The sequence below is a fragment of the Oryzias latipes genome, chromosome 5 (genome assembly GCF_002234675.1).
Source record: "Oryzias latipes chromosome 5, ASM223467v1".
NCBI lineage: Eukaryota > Metazoa > Chordata > Actinopteri > Beloniformes > Adrianichthyidae > Oryzias > Oryzias latipes.
In genome coordinates, this window is record NC_019863.2 from 14442491 (window position 1) to 14468428 (window position 25938).

At 35.9% G+C, this 25938-nt stretch overlaps 1 protein-coding gene across 1 annotated transcript in view; it reads right to left on the bottom strand.

The window, feature by feature from the left end:
- LOC101157686 (metabotropic glutamate receptor 4) overlaps window positions 1-25938 on the bottom strand; it is a 191439-nt gene that overhangs the window by 63102 nt on the left and 102399 nt on the right. The window contains exon 3 of the mRNA XM_004068826.4: window positions 22225-22441. Coding sequence (XP_004068874.1) covers window positions 22225-22441 — 217 coding nt within the window. The remainder of the gene's footprint in view (window positions 1-22224; window positions 22442-25938) is intronic.

Genomic DNA, 25938 nt, shown 5'->3' on the forward strand with positions numbered 1-25938 from the left:
GTTCGCCTGCTGCTCACCACTCCCCCAGGGGATGGGTCAAATGCGGAGAACAAATTTCTCATTGTGGGATAAATACAGTATAATACAATAAAACAAAAAAAAGTCATTTTTTCACACAGAACTTGAAAACTTTTTATTTTTTTATTTATTATGATTTTTTTACCATAATTACTGTAAATCAAAATTTGAAGACCAGAATTAAAATACAGAAAAAGTCTGTCTGGTAGAAAAAAGATGACACAAATAGTTATCTCATTCAGAACTACCACTGTGGTTTTGATCACAGAAACAAATAAATCTGTCCTTCTTGTCTGGCCCTTAGGGATCTGAAGGTCAGAGCATTAAGGGCAGGTAGCTGCAAGACGCTGCATGTTGTTGCCAGAGGTTTACAATGGCTTATAACACAATTTAGCCAATCCCAATCAAGAAATTAAAGAGGTGCACATATTGTCCGGCCCATTAACTGGACTGTGGACATGCCTGTTCTAGGCCATACACCAAGTTGTCTAACCTTCTTCACATCACAACTTTCACCTGCTCTATCTCAGATCCTCATCTATTATATTCTTCACTGTGCCTTCAATTGGCCTCCAACAACATGGCTGCTTTCACGACAGTCTTCTACACTTTTCCTTTCTTCTTGCTATTGTTCTAGACTGCTAATCTTAAGTACTCAGAGTTCTCCACCTTCTTCACCTCTATCCTCAGTAACCTCACTGTTTTGCCTGAGTTCCACTCATTTACACACATACACTGTCTTGCTGTGCTGACCTTTAACCCTCACCTTTGCAAAGAAAACATCTCCTTCTCCAGATGTTCCTCAACCTCTTCCCTGCTCTCACCATAGATCACAATGTCAACAGCAAACATCATGGTCCACAGAGATTCCTGTCAGTCCTCATCTGCCTGTAGCCCATCAACACCACCACTGATTGTGTGACTCAACAGCAACACCATGCAATCCATTATTGTCATTTAGAAATTAGTTTAAAATAGACAGCACAACAAAATTCAGCTCAATATTATTATTTTGTCTTACAGCTGTAAGACATAAAAAACCCACCTCAACTGATGCATCGTGACGTGCTCTCTTAAACTGATCAGTTTGTTGTTCAGTCTTAGTGTAACAATACAGAAACATATTAACATGTATCAAAGTTGATAAGTCTTTATGTAAAATTACTCTTTTTAGAAGCCTCTTGTCTGCAGTTAAATCTTAAAGCTTGTTTTGTTTTCTTCACAGTTGCAGGAACCAAAAGTTACAGTTAAAAAAAAGAATAGTTGTATGGTAAATCTTTTTAATTTTCAGAGGCAGAGGGACATTTATTTAGATAAAATGTGTGTAAAATGTAACAGTACAATTACAACTTTCTCCATTTGACTGCAGTAAACTGACTTGCTATTGTGTGTCTTTGCCACATAACATAGCAAGACGGTGGGATGTGAGTGTGAAAATCTCTTAAACGTTGAATATCAGTTTTATAAAAACCCCAAGAATGTCAAATGTTAGACATTCAAAAAATGATTAAGCCCGACCCCTCAGTGCCTCTGAGAATTCGAAGTAATTGCTTCTTTGTTATAAATGATTTGTATTAATCATTATTTGTAAAAATGAGAGTATTTCTGGTTTTCATTATGCTTATATATGCTCATATCTCACAAAATTGTTTTCATTTAATTCTGTCCAGAAAAACCTGTGGTTTCTCCTGTGTATTTAACACTTTTGAGCTGTTCTTTGGAAATTGACTGCTGCCTACCTTCAAGAGCTGTTAATTAAAAAGAGAGAAAAAAAGCGTAAATGCCATATTGTGGGGGAAAATGCCTAGTAGGCCCCTACTGTTCTGAAGTTTGGTTTTAATGCTTCTCTGTGTGTTTCTATGGAGAGGTCACCTAAAAGTGACAGGTTGACAATGATTTGTTAATGCATCTTCATAGGTGTCTGACATTTCATGAACCAGCTCTGCTGGATCCACTATTTGTTCACAAACTTAGGAGCACTGGTTCCTTTATTCTTTCACTGTTTAAAATAGAATGTCTCCAAACTAAATGAGAAAAGTTTTACATTTCAGCGTGAATTAGAATCTAAAAATTAATTTAAGTAAAACCATTTTTAGTCCTTACATTTTAATATAAAAGACATTTTAAGAAATGTAACAAAGAAAATTAGTTTGCCTCCAGATATGACATGAACCTACTTAGAAGTGTTTTTTGCTTCATAAATGATGTCATCCAATAATAATTTCCCATCCTCAAAGAGACCTGTTGCCTGGGAACACAAGGGCTTCCAAGAACCATGGTCTAAGCCTGTAAGCAGAGACTCCTAACAGACATTTTGAACTGTAAAATTACAACTGCTGAGATCTGGGTACTCTTAGGACCAAAAAAAAGCTAATTTTCCATCCATAAAGCTGGAAAGTATACACCAGTTCAGGTTATCTGTGTCAAACCAGTGTAAGATAATTGTAGCTTGAGGTCTGAAGTGCAGAATACAAATATTTTTACTGTACATGCATTTGCAGTAACTTGCCAGTCTTTAAAAAATTCTTAGCCCGTCTGGCCATGAGAAGAAGTCATCTTGAGTGTAACTTAAGTGAAGCTCTACAGCCACAACTCTCATTGATACATTTGGCCATTTTTTACACATGATGTAATTATTGTCTTACCAAATTGCAATAGCATTAAAACAGATAAAGTAATAAATAACATTACATGTGAATTTTCTGAGTAAAAACGTTATTGTAACATTGCTGTTCTATTAAATGTAGGTACAGACAAAAAAACAACAACAACAAAAAAATTGAATTTTTATACCACAGTCTTTGGCAGCAGAAAATGCTGCTTGGAGTGGGAGGTATTTATACGATTTTGCAGGGACTGATACTAGCCTCATGTATTCAGAGTTATCCAGCCCTGAGGATAAGCTATAATAGAAGAACATTTCATTCATCAAAGATTTATGTCACCCTTTGGAATAACTGGAATTTCTTATTTAAAAAAAAAAGTAAATACAATTGTGCCACAGATATTTTTATTTTAAGTCCTGTTAGTCATCACTGGCTGAGATGTTGTGGCAGGCTACTCTTGGGTTTGATGCAAGTTAAACATGATGTTCTGTACCAAAGGAGATTTTGTCTCACAGTAATATTTAATACAATGGTGTTCTTGCATGAAAGAGCCTGCAATCCCTTGTTCCCAAATAGTTTAGTAATGCTCTTAAATAAAAGATGATTATTGAACTGTTATTGGCCTCCTGAAGAGTCAAGAAGTAAAAAAGATGATGTAATTTTAACCTCTGTCTGTTGGTGACTTACTACAATGAGAAAAAGTCATTGACTGTATATGAAAGCAGGACTGAGTGGCCCCTCCCCCATCACATTCCAAATAGGAGGTACCTGTTGGCTCCAAGAAGCCAAAATCCCATAGACTTCTATTGAGAAATAAACAGCTATTAATCAGTCATACCCTGCGACAGACTGGTCCCCTGCCTTCGCCCATAAGTGGCCGGGATAGGCTCTGCCAGCCCCGTGACCCCAAAAGGGATAAACGGAAGAAGATGAATGAATGAATGAATTAATTAATTAATAATCAGTCATTATATTTGTCAGAACAACCATTCTTGATCAACCACCTATGTTTAGTATGTTATTACTAATTCTTTTATTTTTTCATGATATATATTCTATAGCGCTAGGTATTCAAGTAAATAACTGATCAGTCAGATGCCTCAATAAAAGTAATTGGTCTCACGTCGAATGTCAAAGCCTTTGAATAACAGATTCTCCTGAGTCCACTTTCAAGTGGTAGAGGTGTGCCCTTCGTTAAATTCACTCGTAATTGGTGAGAGTGGTTGTCATAGAAACTTTGACACAGACCGATTTGGACCAATCACTGCTTACTGACCTTGTCTGGTTCCAATGGTGACATCGTGAAAAACAGGACTGCATTGACTTCATTTCTTTGGAGCTGGAAGTAAGTAATTTTCTATGGGTGATTTCACACTCCCTCAGTCCAGTTCTCATATACAGTCAACAGGAAGTGTATTCTTCTGGCTGATGAATAATAGAATAATTAGATTAGTTTTAGAATCGATTAGTTTTGTGCACAGAAACACGAGAGAGTGCGGAAGGGGAAATGTGTAAAGAGACAAAAGAATTGGGGCTGTTCTATTCACTGTGCTGTAAAATTCTCTGTAATTAGCTCAAATAACAACATATAAACAAGTTTTATATATACTGTACCATCGCGATATAGTGAGGAACCACTGTACAAGCAAATCTTCAGAGTTTTTGTCTGTGAGAAATAAACTGTAGCGACTGCTGCCTCGTATAAATGTCTTTTGAAAAAACAAAAAAACAAAAAAACACTTACTGTTCCTGCCCATCCTGTTCTATTCAAAAAGCGACAGCGTATTAGGTGACTGATGCAACAACAACCCTGCTGTAAGCTGATGTGCCACCCACACCATTTATTTCATAATGGGTTGCCTTTAAGTAGCATTATCACATTTGGCAGTTAAATTAATAATTCTTTTTTTTTTTTTTTTTTTTTTTTTATTATACTAGTGTTGATATTGCATCTTTATTTTGTTATCCTCATTCTTGTTTCTCTGAAGCCAATTGATATAGAATGGTACATTGCAAATTCAAAGACACTCCTGAACCGTCATCGTCTTCCTCCTTCACTTCTGCAATCGCTTTAAATTTCTTCACAATGCTCTACATACTTGGGAAATCTGGCAAATTCGCCAGCAAGTAAACGAGCAGGACAGACCTCCCATTTCAGAACTGAATACCCATAAAGCGTTTTGGCAGCTTCCTCAGTCGGTGATGAACAGAGTTCTACAGTGAACATGCCAGCAACAGTCAAGGAGGAAATCGTGGCACAGTAAAAAGTGTTCAGCAGCATCAGCTTCTCTTTGAATTTTGTAGGTTATCGTGGTCTTACAGCTTTAACTATTTGCTTGAGGACACCAGTGAATTTTAGGCGTTATCACTTCAATATTGCTACTCTTTACTCTTATTTCAAACCTCTGTCAACATGGATTTTCCTTTTTTCTAATACACATATTTGATTGTGCAGAAGAGGAAGAAAAGGGAGAAATAAGGCATTTAGGATGTGATGCTTGTTGCCGTTTTTAGCCCGTTATCTGTTAGTATAGCGGATGTCATTTCTTTATCTTTCTTTGCAAATATTTTGAAGTGAACCCTGCCTCAGAAACAATATTATTTATGGTGTCATGATTTGAACTTGTCTTGTTTTTGGTCCTTGTTCTGTCTTGTTTCTGTTTCCTGTTTTATTTTGTAAGTCTCCTGTCTTGTCTGTTTTCTTGAGTTTTACTTCCTTTGGTCCCCATCAGCCCTGATCGTGTCCACCTGTGTCTTGTCTGCCCTGTCTGTATATAAGTCTGGTCTCTGCCTTCCTCCAGTGTTGGTCCATTAGTATTCCTGTCCTGGTTGTCCTTGTCATGCCATGTTCCTCGTTTCTTGTTCCACGCCACAGTGAGTTTTGTTTAGTTTTGTCATCCTGCTCTGCAGCGCCTTTTGTTTGTTCATTAAACCCTCTAGACTCTGATCCTCATGCCTCCACCTCTGCGTCTGGGTCCAACCGGCTCTCGAGCCACCCTCCACCATGACATATGGGGATTAATAGTATGATTAGCATATAATGGTAACTATTAAGGTCAGGACTATGAAATAAATGAGTTTAGGTGTTAGGAGTTGGTTTTGGCTTGAAATTATGTTTTTGTCGAACTCTCCATAATAAACATTCAAAGCAACATTCTCATAAGCACAAGATCAAAACCTAATGCACAAATGGGATTTTTTGTGTCTGAGTTTAACAAGTTAAATAATTATGAATGAAACCAAATTTATTTTAGAATAAGAAAACCATACTTCCTGTCTCTTCTTTCCTGTGATTTCTATTTTAAAAAGTGGAAACCCTTTATTTTGACAGTCGATGCTCTCCACACATTTTAATGCGTTTTCTCTAAAAAAAAATGTGACAAATGGGCAAAAATGGGGGTGCCCTGTGTCAGTGGAAACATGAACACTAAAAAATTCATACTATGTGAAAATATATTCTTGGGAACAAAAAAAGTATTCTTTGCCATAAAGTGACCAAATAATGTCGTCATGACCACTGAATTGCACTCATTAGGTGGTAGCTTGAGCTTAAATAAATTATTTTAGAAGGTTTTAGTTCTTTGGTTTTCAGCTGTCTTAACATTTTGCAGATCTTCGCTAAACCGCAATGTCAACTTTATTTATTTATTTATTTATTTTTAATATGAAACTGTTTTTGCTCAAATAAAAACATTTCTTGGAAAAGGATTCTGCAATTCTGGGTTAAGGGAGAAAAATATTTTAAATACCCTGTGATGTTGTTAGGTGCTCAGCTACACCAAACCAATTTTGCATCAAAGTAGTGAGATGAAAACAATCCTAAGTGACAGTGATACAATTTTTTTCTGAAATCTCATATAGTAACATTTTCTCTGCAGAAGCAGCACACTGAAATCACCACAAGGCAAATATATTTTCTTAGAAAATGTCAAACATCACAGTGTTAAAAACAACAACACCTTTTTTCAAAGCCTGACCTTCATTTCATTGCATTGAATTATTTGCTCACTGTTGATGTCTATTTCGTTTTCAATTACCAGCAAAATTTGTTTTGCATGTTCTACATTTTCCATGTATAGTAGGGGCTTTTTAGAGCACAGCATCCTTCAGCCTAATGTTTTTAAGTAAATATGAATACATTTGCATTTTCATTTTTTTCTTCAATGGATGCAAAGAAACTGACCAAACCCTGACTGTGGTTTCAAATATTACAGTTAAATTAGCATTGGCGTGAGCTTGTGTATGTATTTGTTTATTTGTTTAAAGTCTATATCATGGCTATAGTGGTGTGTGGGTTAGCACTCCCAACTCACAGCAAGAAGGAAGGAACTGGTTTGATTCCTGGCCGGGTCTTTTCTGTGTGAAGTTTACATGTTTTCCCTGTACATGCATGCTTATCTCCAGACACTCAATTGAATTTTCTCCTAGTGTGTGTGGTTATCTCTGGGTTGCTGTGCAACGGTTTATCCAGGTTGTATTCTGCCTTTTGCCCTACAGTAGCTGGGATAGGCCCCAGTATCCCTGTGACCCTTCCCAGGAATAGGTGGATATAGAAGATGGATGGATGGAAATTTTATATCTGACAATTTAACTACATCTGTGACATTTTGAGCATTTCTGCAATTATAAGAAAATAAATAAAAAATAAGTAAAACATATGAAACACATACCAGAGGTTATTCATAAAATGTTGTAATTATTGACTTACCACTGATAGTAACAGAGACACTTTTTATACTACTTTTTGACAGTCTTAGATGGTTTTGTCAGTTGGGGCTCAAGAGCTCACTGTCTGTTTCAGGTCACCAGGAAGCTTTCTTTAACAAGCTCACTTCTGTCATTTCTATTGTATAATACCAAACTGTATGGGAGTTAAAGAGTAAACAGTTGTTGTTGTTTTTTTTCATTCTTGGCCCACAAGTCTGCATGTGTTAAGCTTTTGTTTTGGCAGGTGAGCTTTAAACATCGCTCACTCCATAAAAAGACAATAGTAGTGATTTTTTAGGGGTCCAAACTTCAAAACTAAACTGGAATAATGATGAGCTTTAATTAAACAGAAGGCCTCGGGGGGCTCTGCTGGAAGATTTTAATATTCTCCTGCAAAAGTCTGCTTTGCCAGCCCATTTCGTGTTTCTGTGCTTTTATGTGTTTGATATGCAAACGGATGTAAATATTGTATCTGAACGCAGACAGTTTAAAATGCATTGAATGATAATTTTAGACGAGTTTATGTGCAAAACAGATTTACACCCTTTTTGAAATGAAAAATTCAAACTTGGTCACCAATTGTTTTAAATTAGGTGATGAAATATGGCAGCACTGATGTTGGAACTGTTTTGTTAAAAAAAAATAGCACTGCAAATATTGTTGCTTCTTTTAAAGCAACCAATTGGGAAAAAAAATATTTGCTGAGATAAAACTAGATAAAGTGGAAATGTCTTGGTTTTCTTTAAGCAACAAATATTTATGTCCTTTGAGCAACAAAACGAACAAAAAAATTAATAAGCAGAAATTGCCACAGTGGCTATGAGACATCTAGTTTTCAAAAAGGGATTTATTATGCGGCACTGCTTGATAGAAAAAAATAACCTCTGGTACTCTGAAAAGAATCAAGGAACAAAAACATATTTTTAATCATAAAAGATGTTTTAAATTTAAAATGAGTTGCTTAGATAGAAATTATTCAATCTTCTTTGATTAATTTAAACTGCACGTCTTAATAGACTTTAATGTAGGACTTGTCTTAGTCTATCACCTGCATGAATTTGAATTGGGTTTTATAACAAAACCACTTCTGGACAAAAAAACCCTTTTGCGTTGGCAGCATTTATTTAATTTATTCAGCACAACTTTTAACTATTTCTGATGTCAAATCAAAAGTAAATGACAGTTTAAATGCTTGTAAAATGATTTTAATTTTCAAAAGGCATTGCATAATAAAGTTGGAATTTACTTTACATGCTGCAATTAACTTTTTCGGACACACACCTTGAATCACAGTAAGGTATTTGAATACTTGAAGCTCTATGGCGAAAAGTGAAAATAGAATATGATCCACACACAATACATTGGATTTATCTGAGAGGATCATTTTCATTTATTCAACATTATTTTGATCTATTGTCTGCAATTCTCATACCAATTCTTCCATATATTTACATCACATGTTCTAATCAAAAATATCTGAAAAAAAGAAAATATTAACTTTTAAAGTGATGACTTTCCAGCTTTTTCTATTTATTAGTGGAAAGGAATTTTTCATTTGCTTAACAGCTTTACACCTATACGTGTGAGTGAAGACACCCACTTTTGTCAGCTGCCACATCCTGCTAAAACAATTTTAATAACCTAAAAAGTATTTTGTGCATTTTACTGTATCCTGGGGTAGCATTTGACACTCTAGTCATCTTGCTGGGAAGCTTTTTGACAAAGGGAAAATTTCAGAGTAGCATGTGGATCGGCAGGCAGCACCTTATGGCTGTATCCTCTATGACTGATGCCGTTGTCAGTCATGAACAGAAGGATATACCATTTAAAATTCATGAAAACTCTACTGAGCAGCAGCCAGCAACCAAGTGAAAGAAAGTGAATTAAACCAAGCCTCGCACAGTCACTTTTGCTAGCCTTGAGACTTTGAACCATTCTAAATCATTTGTATGTCTTGGCAGCTTGGTCACATAATTGATGCCATTCATTACATGATTGAGGGGGGAGTGTTTATGTGAGGTGAGTGGAGGTAGCCAGACCATTGCTGAAAGCAACTTACGCTGTGATGATTGATACTGCATGAAGTGCATAAATGCTGGAGTGTTGCTTGCCTAAATGCAAGTGAGTGTTTCTCTCTTCTTCGGCTTCTGGCTAAGCCATTAATAAACCCTGCAAATGATGATAGCTGTTGTATTGATTCTGCTTTGCACCCACTATTCCACCAACCCCTCTGTCTCTGATACTTTGCCTTGGTAAACAAAGGCTTTAAAATTGTTGCCTTGGTCCGTCTTTTTCATTGATCACCTCTGTTGGGATGTTGGGACACTGTATTTTCTTTGTTTGTGTGTCAGTTTAATCTATTCACAAAGCTCGCAGATGGCACTCAATGGATCAATAACACAGGAAAAATGGAAAAGTTATAAATGCACTGACCAGAGAGCACATGAGAGGCTTGGGTGTGTGTGTGATGCTCCAGAGGAAAGCCTGAAAGAATTCCCGCATGGATTGAAACTTTGACACCATGATGTTGCATGTTTGTTTAAAAAAAAATTAACATTAAATACCGTAAATTCCGGACTACAAAGCGCACCCGATTACAAGCCGCACCCACCCATATTCACGTGTTTGACTGCTTTTATACATACACAAGCCGCGTCAGAGTACAAGCCGCGCATGTGTTAGCCGATATTGTCATCCTGGCCGATCATGCCCAGCATCCCAGAGTGAGTGCAATTTATTAGCACATTGTGGGTGGTGCCAGTTTTGCCTCTGGGTCACGTATTTGGGTGTATCGACATCTGTCAAACAGCATGGACCTATATTCTGTTCACAAGTCCCTCAGTTATGGTGTTTTTATTTCATTTTTTTTTTACTTATTGACAATCTAGGTATCTAACATAAAATTACAAACAGTAACCATATAATCAACATTACATCCCTCAGTTATAATGAGGAAATTTACACTCGCGATTCCACATTTCCCATGAGTCTTAGGGGCTAAAGGCGGGGCCAACGCCCGGCTCGCCATTCTGTTGTACGTGTTTAAGAATTAGCAAGTAGCAGCAGTGCATGGAGGGGTGAACGGGAAAAGCTCTCCTTCCGCTTGTGTCGCAGCAGCGTTATGGGAGTAACAGGACTGGTTAGAAAACACAACGGTAAAATAAAGCAGCGGCGACTGAAAAGCGCGCGCCTCAGCGCGATACGCGCGCGTCAGTGCGGCGCGTGCGTCAGAATTCAGAAGCCTCTGCACTCCGCGGACGCCTCTGCGCTCCGCTCCCGCCCCGCGCGCTCCTTGTCTCCCCTTCCTATCTACTCCGACACCTCTGGCCAGGGCAGCTTCAAGGAGGAGCACTTCGTCCCCGTTGCGCCGGTGGACGGAGCAAATCGTTTCTGTGCAAAGCAATCGGACTTAATACTGTACGTTTTGCGTATGAGGGGCGGATGCGTTGTTACGTGTGGGAGCCATCAGACTGCCATCGGCCCCGCAGCTCAATCAGCAGGAGAAGATGTCTCCAGCTCACACGGAGGCTGTGAGTTTTTCAAAGCAAAATTCCGCTTTTACGGTTTCTTTAGAAACCGTAAATGGAGTGTAAATTCACACCATGCGCTGTTCTCTCCGTCACGCAGCAAACCGGCTTTTCCAAACCCGTTGGTGACGGTGGACTTTTTTACGCTGCTTTTAACGATTGCTTTTAACTTGAAAGCTTCATCATAATGTAGCGGCGATCACGTGCACGTTGGGTCTAATGGCCCCAAAGGATTCTGGGATGCGGCCGGGCATGCGTGTTTCATTTTGTTGAACCATGACTGAAGTGTCTAAGACCTGAAGTCAAGTCCATGCTGTTTGGCTGCTAAGAGGTGTGTTGAATAAAAATGCCTCGTGTTTGGTGTTAGATAGAGAATTCAAAATATTCACTGAGTTCGAAAGTACGTACATGGCGGCCGCCAATTAAATCCATAAATTAGCCGCGTCACTGAATAAGCCGCAAGGCTGTAAGCGCAGGAAAAAAGTAGCGGCTTGTAGTCCGGAAATTACGGTAACTTAATTTACAAGAAAAGAAAAGAAAAAAAAGTGATGAAATCCAGAGTTGATGCAACACCCTCCCTATCGGTGGATTAGACAACTATTTCTCATTTTGCATTCTGCAAACGTTTCAATTTTTTTCTAGCCTTAAAATCTGATCCCACTTCATCTTACCCACATCCCCCTTCCTTCCTGCCTCTCACGGCTTCAGCTGACTGTTAAGCGGGTTGTCATTTCTAATGGAAATGACACACCCAGAGTCAAAGTGACATTATGTCAAAATTTCATCCTGTGATTCCTGCCAGCCTAAATCACTCTTGCCTTATTCCTCATGCAGAATTAAATTAGAAAGCCTTTCTCAGGCTCCCATAACATCAAAAAGGCTCCAGTGTAATGTTTTCAATAACACTTAAAATCCTAAGTGCAAGCCAATGTTATCCTCTCTTCCATTTCAACTGAGAAAGTTGAAAGGCTCCATATATCTTCAGCGAGCCTGAATTCTACCAAGGAAAATATTGGGATAATACTTTAATGACTTTTAAAGGACAACAAACAATCTGAAGACTCTTTTCCTCTGAGCCATTAAAAAATGCAGTGCCTTACACATTAAAATATCCACCATCTCTGCAGTTGTTTTAAGCATTGTTTATATTTGAAGGAAGCCAAAGTTTATTTTAAAAGTCAAATTACTTTTCTAAAAACCAAAAACTCAATTTTTAGCTGCAGAATTATACTTTATACGTATGATGTCTGGATGGTGAAAATAGTTTGTTGTATAGTTGAACACAGATTGAATAATTTATTCAAAACTATTCACGGAAATCTCTACAGAAGCAATAATGCAAATAAAATCCTAATTTGTTTTTTTTTCTGGATGCTTTTATTACCTTTTGTCCTAATAGATAAATGAATAGAATATTCTTTAAATTGGTATGAATGCTTTTCACTCTACATCCCTTATGTCTTCAAAGATAATGAAAAAATCTAATCAGAATCATATTTAACTCTCCTTGCCCAGCCTATTATTTTACAGAAATTCCATGCAAAGTACTAACTCACTGTTTTTTATTTTAGTTTAATCAAATTCTGTTTAAAGATCAAGGTTATTTTATCACACTGAGATAGAGATTGTCTGTCCCTGACTGTCAGTATTCAGATAATGCTGATGTTTTCTCATCACTTTAGGTACCAAAGGCTCTATTCATCCCCTGTTGTGACAGTGGTACCCCCCATCACTGAAGCAGCGGTGCCTCTCCTATTTCTTCCAAATTAACCTCTCAAGGTCCTCATTCAGAAGTAAAATTGCCTTCATCTTTGCTAAAGGAAGCATTCTTCTTTGAATATTGTTGGAACTTCATAAAGCAACGCAAAAACGTGGTACATGTGATTTTAGATAGCATGAGATTGTTTATGATCAATGGACAGAATATTCATCTGTCACTGTTCGAAATACAACTGCATCTTCAAGTTCAAGTAATTGTAGATAAAATATGGTTTTTGACTCTTGCTAACAAAATCCTAAAGTCAAATTTTAACACATTTATACATATTTATTGATACATTTATATATATTTATTAATATTCTAAAACTTTTTTTTAACTGAATATTTTATTTAATTGGAATTTTCTTTTTTTATTTAGATCCAATTCATGGTGTAATGATCGTGTCAACTTGTTCTAGGGAGGAAATGAACAGCACAGGAAGGGAATATTTTTACTACAAGCCATTTTCAAGAGTGTTGTGTCGTCCTTTGAATGTATTTGAAACATAAAAAACAAAGTCAATGCATTGTGACCTAATTAGGATTTTCCCCTTCCTTCCCTTGTGGAAAACTGTTTCTTTTAGTAAGACTGTAACTTCACAGTAAGACAAGGAGATATTTATAATTAAATGGCATATTTAAACAATTATTAGCCCATAATAATTATTATACCTACTTTCTGTTTTGCTCCTCAGCTAACAACAATAAACATGGATGGAAATAGTCAACACAAAAGGTGGTGTGAGCATGTTGAGTTTGTTCTAAAAGCCATATTTTTCTGTTTGCCAGGTTCACATCAGAGTTCACATCAGGTTCACTGAGGAGCTGACTAAACACCATTTTCCACATGCTCATTAGAGGCACATCCTTGAAACAATCATTTAGAAGGAAATGCAGCAGAAACCTTTTTTGTTTCCTCCCCCCAAAAAAATGTGAAATAACGTCTGATCAAAATCAGATCTGATAAACACAAATTAATAATTTATTATTTTAAACAGATATCCTTTAATTAAACTGTTTTTAATAGTGTCATTATTAACAATGATGTTATCAAAAACAATATTAAAAAAAATACTATTTATCTTTGTTCAGTCTGAATCTCCATTGTGAATGATTTGTTTAAAAGTGAAAATTGACAATTGCTACAAAAAAATGGAAATATAGTTTAATTTGCTTTTCATGTTATTCAGTTGATTTGATTATGAACATATTCTTGAAAGGGAGCTTTTCGGAAGCCTGGAAGTCTAAAATAACACACCGGTAATATCCTGAAAAAGGAGGGGAAATGATCAATTCAATATTTTTCCAGAAAGTACATTCTTAGAATAGCTTTACTTCTTACTGTAAAGGCTGTACTCTCACATACAGAACATGATGTTTTTTTCTAAATGGTACAGGAGTTTCTTTTTGTTTTATGATTGTTTGTTTTTTGTGCACTAATGTTGATTTGTATGGATAAATTAATTGCAAATTCCTTGTCCTACAGTTTAAGAATTATCTTGTAGAAAACAGAAGAATTTAGTTGACTTGAGGTAACAAAAAAAAGCAGAAAAGCAAATGTCAAATCTCAGTTCACCCCAAATATTTACCAGACGTGTAACCTGTGCCACACAAAAATGTTGTACATGAGGATGTCGTCAAAGGCAAAAACCAGCGTTACATTTTTCTTCACAAAAGAATAAAGAAATCAGAAAAGCTTGCTTTTGTTCAACATTTCTAAGGTATTATGATCAAAACATGTTGCGGATATTTTATGAATGCCTCAGCAAAGTGTGTCAACTTAAAAAAAAGGCAAGGTCATAAAAAGATTTATAAATCATTTAATTTCAAAACAACTTTTAGGTTGACTTTAAATGTATATTTCTGTAAAATTAATATTTGAACAACAAAGCTAGGGGTTTTTACTTTCTTCTACTTTCTTTTAAATCCGTCCATGTAGAAACGTACAAGAACTTCACGCCCTATGTTCAAACATCCTATACTCTTCGGTACTGTTGGTCATTCCTTGCTGCTGATGCTGAACAAAGTGAGGCAGAGAGATGTGTGCCTATAGAAGCAATTCTCGTACTCTTTCATGTCAACACTGACAGCCACGTGTCGAAAAAATATGAAATAAGCAAAATTTGAGGGGCTTCTTTGAAAAGGAAGAAAAAAAAGAAATATATGTCTCAAAGATGTCAAACGCAGCAGAAAAGTTTCTAAATTGGAAAAAGCGATAGGACATGGAGCGTGACATTCACTGCTGTGAATGCAATATCTGTGCTAAGGATGACATGGTAAAGATTTGGACAATAAAAAGGTCCAGTGTGTGCTTTGATAAATAGAGGCAAAAACTGCAGCCATCTGAAAACTCCCAATAGGAAGAAAAATGGAAAAAGCACTAGACAGAGTTGAATCTGTCCGAGATGAGAAAGGAGGCCAACCTGCTAATCCATAAAGCAGTTTTTTTCTTCTTCTTCCAATTTTTCTCAGGTTTCTTTCCAGTCATTCTTTTTATGCTGATTGAGATAAAACAGGGTTGGGTAATGTTTCATCCTGTGATACTAAAACCACTGAGTCTTCTGCAGGCATGCAGAAGCAGCTTTCATGTTATTTTAGTCAGATTCATGCCTGTGCTTTTACCTGCATTAAAAGCTTTCAATTTGATAAGATCAGTCTTAAACATTTGGAAATGTCAATCAAAACATATCAAACTGTAAACATTTAGAAACAACACACCTGGAAATTAATTTATTCATTAAGGCAAAAGGTAAATTTAGAATATAAAAAAATGTAAAAAAGAAAGGAAGACGGTATCAGTGTCTGTAAGATCTAATTATCTCTAACACAATATGTACACCTATTCTACTGATTATATAATGTAAGGATATTGAAAAACTCTCAAAGCTCTGACAAAGTGATTATGTTAAGGAATCAAGATGAGCTGGATGGCTTAGTAGCAGAATTGTAATCCAGATTAGTTGCTGAAGCAGCCTCATTTGCAGTCTACTCTTTTGTGGTTTAATTAAAATCCTTTCCAGGATGCCGAAGACAGAAACAGGTTTACAGTATTTTACCACATCCCAAATGAAACTGATCATTATTATTATTATTATTATTATTATTATTATTATTATTATTATTATTATTATTAATAATAATAATAATTCATTTAAAGGTGTTTTTCACTGACACCCAGATTTTTTTTAATGTGTTCTAAATAGATACTGGCAAATATATGTATTAAATCTGGAATGCACTCTAACTTTTTTTAAACTTGCATTAAACTGCACTTGCAGCTGTTATAAAAAAAATCAAATTGTTGGATAACAAGTGAACAATTTTACGTCAGTTTTGGAAATAGTAGGTGCAAAATGTCCTATTGCACTCTTTTTCTCGCAATAAAATCAATATACATGGGATGTGGTGAAACAGGAGACTGGCATCATGGATGTGCAGCCAACAAATCTGCAGCAGCTGTGTGTTGCTGTCATGTCAATATGGACCAACCTCTCTGAAGAATGTTTCCAGTCCCTTGTTGAATTTATGCCACCAAGGATTCAGGCAAAAGGAGGTCCAACCCGCTACTAGCAAAGTGTAACTAATGAAGCGCCCAGTAAGGGTACATGCATAGATTTATCAAACCTAGTGGGGATATTTTGTCATGAATTGATTGGAAAAGTAAAAATAACTAAAGGAAATAAAGGAAATCTAAGTGACTAAGGAAATCAGGAAATCTTTATTGTCATTTTATCACATGACAAAACGAAATTAGGCTCTCTGGTCCCGGGGCAGCAGTTTACATTCAGACATAAATAAATAATATAATATCAATGTGATATCAATATGTTACGGTGTGGTTCCTGGTGAGTATGTGCATATGTCTATTTCTTTTATTCAAAATATTTAAAAGTAATTACCTGTATTAAATTTTATTGTCATTTTTTTCCATGAACGCAACAAACTTTACTTTATTTTGTAAACTGTCCCTTCTTAAAGTTCAATACTGGTATAAAATACTGGTAAAAAGTGCTGTCTGGGTTTTCAGTAAACAATAAAAAAAATACAACTCTAATGTTTAAAATAGAACAAAATCCTATAACCTAACATGTATTTACAATCTATATTAAAATAAATAGAAATATGTATTTTCTGAACATATATGAAACAGTTTGATGAATTGAGCCTTTATAAGAATATTAGTGAAACAATTATCTTACATTTTTTTATTGTTTACATTATACTTTTATACAGAGAGTCTGGTTTGTTTCTAAATGTTCAGCTGTTGTACATATGGTTCAATGGCTGTTTTTGGCTATGTGATTATTTTTTTTTAAGCAGTGCAGTAGCTTAGAAGCCACAAGTCTTATCTGTACTACTTTTCACACAGCCCTCATTTTTTGTGGCCAATATGTGCAGCTTCCCTTGAGAACATCAAGCTAAAATAAACTGCAGCATCCCACATAACCTCCCTCACACCCTAATCCATTGCTTTGGTTTTCTATCCACTTTTGATTCGTTGAGTAGCACAGACTTTCTTCAGTCATCTTCCCTGTTTCAATGTCTATTCATTTACATTTGCATAATAGAGAACATGCTCCCATGTGGGAAAATGTCTGGAAGTGCATTTATGTAATCAATTCATAACCATAAGTATAAAATGTCATGTGAAATGATGTGGTTAACAAATGTATTTTTTAAAGCAATTTTTAAGATCAAAGTTCAAGCAGCAATACTCGCTGTGGAAAATTGACTTTTGCATTGACGCTGCATTGCTGGCAGTTTAAGTGTGGTGTCACAGAGAGAGAAATGCTACACATGAATGATGATCATTCAACCATTAGCTTTGCCCAATTAAGCAATGACAAGAAACAGTTTAAACCAAATGAAACAGGAGCAACTAGGGGTCATTTGTGTGGTGTAACATAATAAATAAGGCCATAACTGGCTGACAAACCACACAAGAGTGTTAGCCAGAGATTAAGAGGCCATATGGAAGGAAACAGGAACATTGCTTAGTGCCATGATCTCCCTCCTCTTTGACTGTGGTCATTTAAAATACAGATGTTCAAAAGTCTCCCTGTTGCTTTGCTTGGAGGCCTGCTTTACTCTAATCCAGTCATACAACCTGCAATATATTTTGCACTGCTTTCCCTTGTAACTGCTAGGGTTGTTTGTACAGAACAGATCTCATGGTATTTCACACTTCTTTGAATAATCGTATGTCATACAAACCCAAGCTGTATTTGCATTCCCAAATCCTGTCAGGCTGGAGTTTATTTCATTTGTTGTCACAACACAGCATTAAATTTCAGTTTTGCGATTTTGTAGTATGCGGAATAAGCGCTACACTTTCAGGCTGTTCTTAAAGACGCACAAATTTCTTTTAATGCATGAAAAGTGAACTGACAACACTAATCAATCTAAAAAAATGTCAGTATCTCGATTTTGTAATTTTTGGCAAAACTATTTTGGCTTTTCTGGGTGCATATACTGTGGTGGTATTTTCTCAGAACATGAATATTGAACCACTCCCAACCTTTATCATAAATTAATAATTAAAATATATCATTGAACAAATAAACAACAATGGTAGTTTATATATCTTTTTTTGAAGTGATTTAGGCAAAATTCGTATTCATAATGTCCCTCCTTATGTAGCTTACTTTTTTATTTCAAATCATAGAAATAATATCAGCACCGTCCAATGCTGTCATTCTGTGAATGCACAAATGCATCACCCTGGAGCAATTCAGGGCTGCTTGTGTCCTCTCTTTCTTTGTAATTTTTCATTCCCCACATGTGGTGTTTCATTCCAACGCTGCAGCTAATATGTAATCCTCCTTGTGATACAGGGGTGGTAGTTACTTCACTATTAAGGTTTCCTCATGTTGATGTTAGGCAGGCTGATACATACAAAATAAATCTTGATAGATTTATTATTGACAGGGTTTCTATAACTTGATTTACAATGTTTTTTGGGCCATTCTCTATACTAATCTATACTAATCAGGATCTTGACAGAAAAGAAAGACACAAAGATGGGTGTCTTCTGCCCACATATGTTGAGGTGTTCTGTCTTCTGTTCACTTTGACATCCAAATCAGCCACATTCATAAATAGTAAAGTCATTTTTAATCAAGTTTGCCAAATAGAAAATGGATTCAGTTTATGTTCAGTTAAAGTAATTCAGTTAACGAAACAGGCAGCTTGTGTCTATATCACTCAAGAACACGCCCCAACAGCAAAGCACATCCAACACCCTCTTTAATAATTGACAGTTTACTTAGGAATGGAAGAAAAGAAAAGAAAAGAAAAACAAATATGAAATGTAAAGTATTTCAAAGGACCCCTTTTTCTGGTTAATGATTAAAGACTAGCACCACATCCAAGCCCAATATAAAAACAGCCTGCTAATAAATCCTAAAAAAGAAAAAAAAAAAGAGTTGGCCTACTGTGACATGGAAAAAGCAACATGTCCATGGACAAGAATAAGGGGAAGCTGAGCCAAAGCGTAGAGAGAGGATTTTTTTTTATTTAGAGATGTTCACTTATTTGGTTACCTCTGAGCTCAAAGGAAAAGGGCAAAAAAATAAGTTTGAAAATAATCAGATAACAAAACATCACAACCTTTACCAGCATATGTCACATCAGACAGTTGGAAGTGGAGTAAAGAGCATTAATTGACAAAGTCATAAAAGTACAGATCAAAAAGCCTGATTCTGCGTCTTCCTTGCACTGATCGTTTATATGTAAAATGGGAAAGAGGGGAAGGCTGTGCTGGTGAAACTCCATGTGGGTGACTGGAAGGGTTGTCGGGCTGCTGTGGGAGCTGACTCAGACAATTTGCTCTCTTAGGCTATTATAGTCTCAGCAGCTCGGACCAATGCAATATGTCAGAGTAAGGCTGCAGTGTGCGGCACTCTGATTACCATATGATGATACCTGTGTTCTATAATGGCATTTACTCATTTTGGAAATGCAGGACTTTTACAAAGCCTCACTAGTTAGTTTACTTATCATAATAAGCAGCATCCTGATTAAGATTTCAAACTGAGTGCTTAGGAGAGAAAACTACTCCATTGGTTCTTACAATTTTTTAAATTGTTACTATTTTATTATAAATACACATTTCAACAAGCACAGAAGCAAAAATTTTCAAATATTGCACATTCTATGCTAAACCTAAACATTTATTTGTTGCAGCATTCATTAAGTACATGTACTACATGTTTGGTGCTTTGCATAATTCAAATGTTATCTTTTGAGTCTAAAGCATCATTGCTCCAAGTAGCTAAGTCCCCAACATTTCCACCTGTCTTTGAAAGGTGCCATAACATAAAAGAGTACTGACATTATTTAGTCAGGTGAGAAACATCTAAAACAGCCTCTGGGTTCTAAAGTTTCAAAGTTATAATGATGAGAGAGCTGAAGACCCTTAGGATGAGTTGAGCACCACTCATCTCTGCTCCGGGTTGTGGAATCTGTGCACACAGCTAAGGCATATGCCCTTTGGGGCAATTTTTTCTGTACATAAAGATTGTTTTGTGCAGTCAAGGAGCATAAATGCTCCCTTAAGATCATAGTTTTCATAGCCCTAATTCTATACCCTCTTGGATGTGTAGAATAGTCTACCTTTTGTTTTCTGTTCATGTTTTCAGTTTTTCATAATGCAACTCAATTCTCAGTTGGTAAAAAAGGTAATGTATTAAAAAAAATCATTCTAATACCTCAGCTAATATACGGTACTCTTCCTTCAAGGAGATGGACCAACAATTTATGGAAAAAAGGTAAAAAAAACAGGCAAGATGGCTTCGACACAAACATAAATAACTTCCAAAGTCTTTCTTTTTGTCTAAAATCAATTCTCACTGGCCTGTTTGAGCCTGGATCAGAGTTTATTTCTTCAGATTGTCTGCCTTGAACCATCAGGTGAATCAAATGATATTACAGAATCAGTCCTGCTGCGGTTTAGTTTAACCAACGAAGAAAAAGAAAAAAAATTGCACCTTTTTGTGACAGTATAAGAGTGCAAACAGAACAAATGCGTAAAATCTTTAGTACTCAGCATAACCATCAATTTTTATCAAAATGATAAATGAGAATGGCGAGTGTGACACTCACCTTTGCTTTGGTGTAAAAACAAACAAACAAACCCTGCTTTGCTTGAAAATATGGATCTCAGAGGACCTCGATTCACTTGAGTGTGAATGCAAACTAAAGAAAGCAAATGATGTAGGTGGCAAAGCCTTATGAGTAGGTGGAAAAAACAGCTTACATCACAATCCTTATGAAGGGCTCATCTTATAAAATATTGAAAACATTGGTAAAAACTATATAAGCTCTTGCTATCACTGAGAATTTTCATTTTCGTTTTATTTATTTTACATTCTGGTACATTTGTTTTTAGCCATTACTTAATGAGCAGCTGGTGGTTTGATTCTTCTCAGACATTTGTAAAGAAGATTAGGCTTTTTTCTGCATTTTACTTTTATTCAAACTGAGTTCTTAGAACTATCCCAATGTAAAAGTAACCAAATCAAGATCAAATAAATTTGAATATTTTGGCAGTGTACTCAGCAGTAAAGGTCCAGGCTCTTATTAATAATTGAAAGTTAAAGGACTACTAAGACCAGCCTTGCCTAACATGGTGACTTTTTGGTTAATTTTTGTATTATAAATTTTTAAATTACACATTTATAACTCCTATTTTGGCAATGTATTTGTGGGTACAATAGTCTGACGTGTTTTTTGGGTTAGATTGCACTTGTTGGAGACAATATACAGACAGGAGGAATTGTATGTTGTTAGTTTTTCTCTCTGCTGTTCTTTTTGCTTTGACAATTTAACCTTTGCCCTTTTCTCAGAGTGCAGCACAAGTATCATGTTGTGTAAGCTTCATGTTACAAGGAGTTACTAAAAGGTAAGGGTATACAACATTTGCAGTTGGCTGAGAAATGTTAAATGCTAAATTCTGCAGAGGAATTGGCATTGAATCAGCATATTAGCATGATATTTTTTTTAAGTAAAAAAAAGGCTAAACATATTCCTAGATCAGTAACTATAGAGAAATGCCAACAATACCTGTCTTCTACATCTTCCACACCAACCTAATTTACATGATAACAAGGCTTCCTTGGGGCTGGACAATAAAGATTAGTGCAGCCAGCTGTGAAGTGAACATTCAGGGATCATCTAATTCAGCTGCAGCCTCTGCTCCACCTAGTTTTAGGTTGAAATAAAAGCTGATTTTTATTTTATTATCAACACAGAATGCATCTCTTTAGATGCTTTGCAAGATTTTGTTTGACTAAAAGAAAAGCCTGTTCCATAGTAAGTTTTAAATCCATTTGTTGAGGGAGAGTTAGGTTTTGCATGAGATATTGCTGGAGATGCATTCATGGTTATAGATAAATAAGAAATATAAATCAGTTTGAGTTGGGATACTTTTTTGCACTCATATTATTGCCATTTTTAGTTGAACTGCATTATTTATTCATCTCAATTCTTTACATATTTTTTGTTTTTTCTTATGTCATGAAATCCCACAGAGACCGTTTTTATTTTTTTTAAACAGATAATTGATAAGATAAAAACTATCTGTATCTGTGGACAAGTGTGTACTCACCATCCTCCCGAGTCTTCTGAACAAAAGCCTCAATGCCACTCTCCCCATAGTTCCCTTCTGAGGCCACTGTGGAGACATAGTTCCAGCGCATTGCCTTGACAATGTCCACCATGGCCTGGGCCTGATATGTGTCAGGAGGCACCACACGAGAGAAGAAGTCATAGCGGGTGTTGTCACTCAGCTCTGGAGCTGTAGATGCATAGCTCAGCTGGGGAATCTGCAAACAAAAATTAAAAAAGGAGATAGCATTAATACATTTAATATATGGCTTGATCATGTAATCTGACTTCTTACATCTGGATTCAGGTTGCAATCACCACATCTTCTTTATAATGAAACTCTAGCACATGAGCAAACAACTCCAAAGTTGAAGTGTCTCCAATCTTGGATTCTTGGATTTTTTGGGGGGATTTTGTATGCATGTTTCAGATCGTCCCGTCTAGGTTGTTTTATATCTTAATTATTTTTCTTTGTTTGTTTTTTAATAAATCTGTTGCATTTTCTGTCAGCCTTCTCCCAGTCAGCTGCTTTTCAGCTCTAAGCAAATACAACTATTTGACTAGTTGAGTAGTTTTTAAATTACTCTATTTTAGGAACAAGTTAAATATTCCAGATTTTTCTGTGTGGATTTAAAACATGTTAAAAGATAATACACAGACCGTACTCTGGATAATAAATGCCCTTGGTTCTTAACCTTTAAAATCTAAACTGAAAGGTTTATAATCACTTTGTAGAAAGACAGTTTTTTGATGCATTCACTGTTATAATACAACAAGACTAAAGGGATAACGTTTTCAAAACACTCTTGTAAAATGTTAAATCTGCAAATCAAGCAAATGCATTTCATAAAAGTGTCTTGTATTGTTTTAAAAAAGAAACGTATATGTTTTGATATGCCATTTCTGCACTTGAGCTACATTATAAGACACTTTTTTTTATTTAATAAATAGCAATAACTAAGTTACTGCAGCAATTTTAAATCGTATGATTGTAGAATTTAATGTGATAATGGCTGGAGGGAGAAGGTGTTCATTAGTCTTGTTGTCAGTGCTGTGATGGCCCTGTATCTCTTTCCTGAGGGGAGAAGTTCAAACTGTTGATGTGCTGGGTAATAATGGCCTTTTAAAAAATGCTGGATACTTTCGGCAGACACGGGGAGGTGTTGCTGCCTTTTGCAGAAAGCTGATGTGTGTGTTGGTGATTTTCTTTCCATTCTTTATGACTCTTGGCACCACTTTTTTTTCAGTTGCTGTGGTGCCACAGCTTGTCCCGTAGGTTAGGAGAGAAGGAGCATCTGAAGGACACCAGACACTGCTGTGACAAAAGTTCCAATCTAAATGTTCTAAAGAGGTAAAGCCGATTAATTTGAATCTTTTTATTTATTTATTTTACTGTCGTGTTGTTCATACACTATCTTCTCCAATAAAGACCCGGAAACCAGAAAACACTGCTCAAATTGTCCACATGCAGGTCCTTCTGCTAACTCTGGAGGAATTATTTTCATCACACCTCCCAACAAGAAAGTTCAACTTAATTACCAACCACTACAAATTGTGCATTTCATTTGTGACCCAACACAGACCGCATTCATCTATTACCCCATGATTTTGGGAATTTGTATTTGGAAGGACTAAAACAAGTTAATTATAAGCCCATAAAGTGGAAAATCTAGGTATCCAAGGCCACATCGTGTCATGTATACTCTTGTCATGTAGACTCTTGTCATTTAGGTTTTTATTTCAGACAAATTGTGCTTTTTGGCAATGGTGAATTTTGGCCTTGTAATCAAGCAAGTAAGCAAGAAAAATCAAAAATAACAGTCCCTTGTAAAGATGGCGACCATACACAATTGTAACAAAAAATATTCAGTCTTTTTGTCCCAGTCTCAACAATATGGGCTGTTCATGAACAAGCTTTAAGCTTGAGCGTCTACCTACAGAACACTATTATGTGTGTGTGTCTATATTTATTTATATATATGTTTTTTTCTTATGGCTAACATGCTTTTCTGATCCTGAGATAAACTCATGCCAGATTTGGTGCTTGTACCACAAAATGCATTAATTTTGTTTATTAACCGGCTCCACTCTCTACACTGGTCTAAGATAAGAAGCAGCTAACAGGGATTCAAATTAAGTGACAGAGCCCTGCAGGATAAGAATAATAATGATAACAAAATATATGTATTTACATTATAATTAATGGTAAATATTAAGTAATACTTGACCAGAAATTAAGCTTTGTCAAATTAATTTGGGATTTGTAATAAAAGATGTCACTGTAAGATGTAAAGAATGTGAGGTCAGAAACGTATCCTTCTTCTCTGTCCACCTCCTCTAGATTACATCCTCCTGCTTTGATCATCTTTCCTCGCTGAGGACGAGAGGACACAACGTCTGAAACACCGACACTGTATAGGACACTATCAATTACTGTGCCTTCCCTTTAACTTATATTGACAAAAAATGTCAAATTTGTATTTTTGACTTAAACAACTACACTCAAAAAGTTCAGCTGTTGTCTCATTATCCACTTATTATGAAAAGAGAAAAACATTTCAAAAGACCCATTCAAGCATATTTTTATAGAGTCTCTGTAAACCCTTTTTAACCACCCCCCTCCCCATCCCCACAGTGTGAACTCAACAGCAGTAAGAAAAATGCATTTTAACCCCTGTGTCCTCCTGTCAGGTAGTAACAGAATAAAAATAAATAAAATTAAAATAAAACGTGTGACAAGAAATTAGGCAGCTGTGAATTGCTATTTGTGAATGCAAAAAAGTTGCACTTCAGCTGATCTCACAACAAAAACTCTATAAATACACAGTAATTTTCCTCGGTCCAGTCCCTCCTTGATCTGTAGAGCTGCTAACAGAGAACAGCAGAAACACAAATTGTCCATTCTTTTGTGCTGATATAAACATTATTGCTGTGTAAAAACGTGCACAGACAGATCTGATCTCACAAACCTCCCTGCTTTACAACACCAGCGATTCAGTTAGGCACTGCTGAGCCCTTCAGAAAGACCAGCATCACTGCAGCATGCGGCAGACAGCCTTGTTCACAAGAAGATATAATGAGCTTGTAACATATAGGAGCTGGGGGGTCACAATACCCAGAAAAGTGAAAAATAAAATACACAGCTCTATGATAAAAAGTCATTTGAAATATAAATGTATTCCATATAACAGAAAGGGTTTCCTCATTGTAAGTTATGTAGATGATTTCTAAATGTTTTCAAGGTTTGTTCTTTTACAACGAGGCGGGAGGCAATAGCATTTCTGGTAATGAGACACAGTGTGACTTTTCAACAAAAATGTATTTTGTGTTGCTGGAAAAAAATAACTAGGAGAAGCTGCACTTGGTGAAGCAAAATCTAAATAGTAAAAGCAGTTTTCTGTCTCTAGTAGACATAGATAATATTTATAAAATGCTTTTACCACACACAGCATTTTGTTACCGCTGCAGACAAGCAAAATACCTGTCCAACTAAACACATGTCCAAGACACTTTATGCTTTGACAAGTGTACTTATTTATGGGCTAACATATTAAAATCTTGAGATGAAAGAATTAAATTAGCCAAAACGTGCCCTAGACAATACCCTAAATCAAATTGTTTTGAAAAAAACCTTAATGAACTAACAGACTTTTTTTCAAAATGTGATTTAAACACCTACTAAAATTTAATTTAGTTTCAGTACTACTGATGTCAA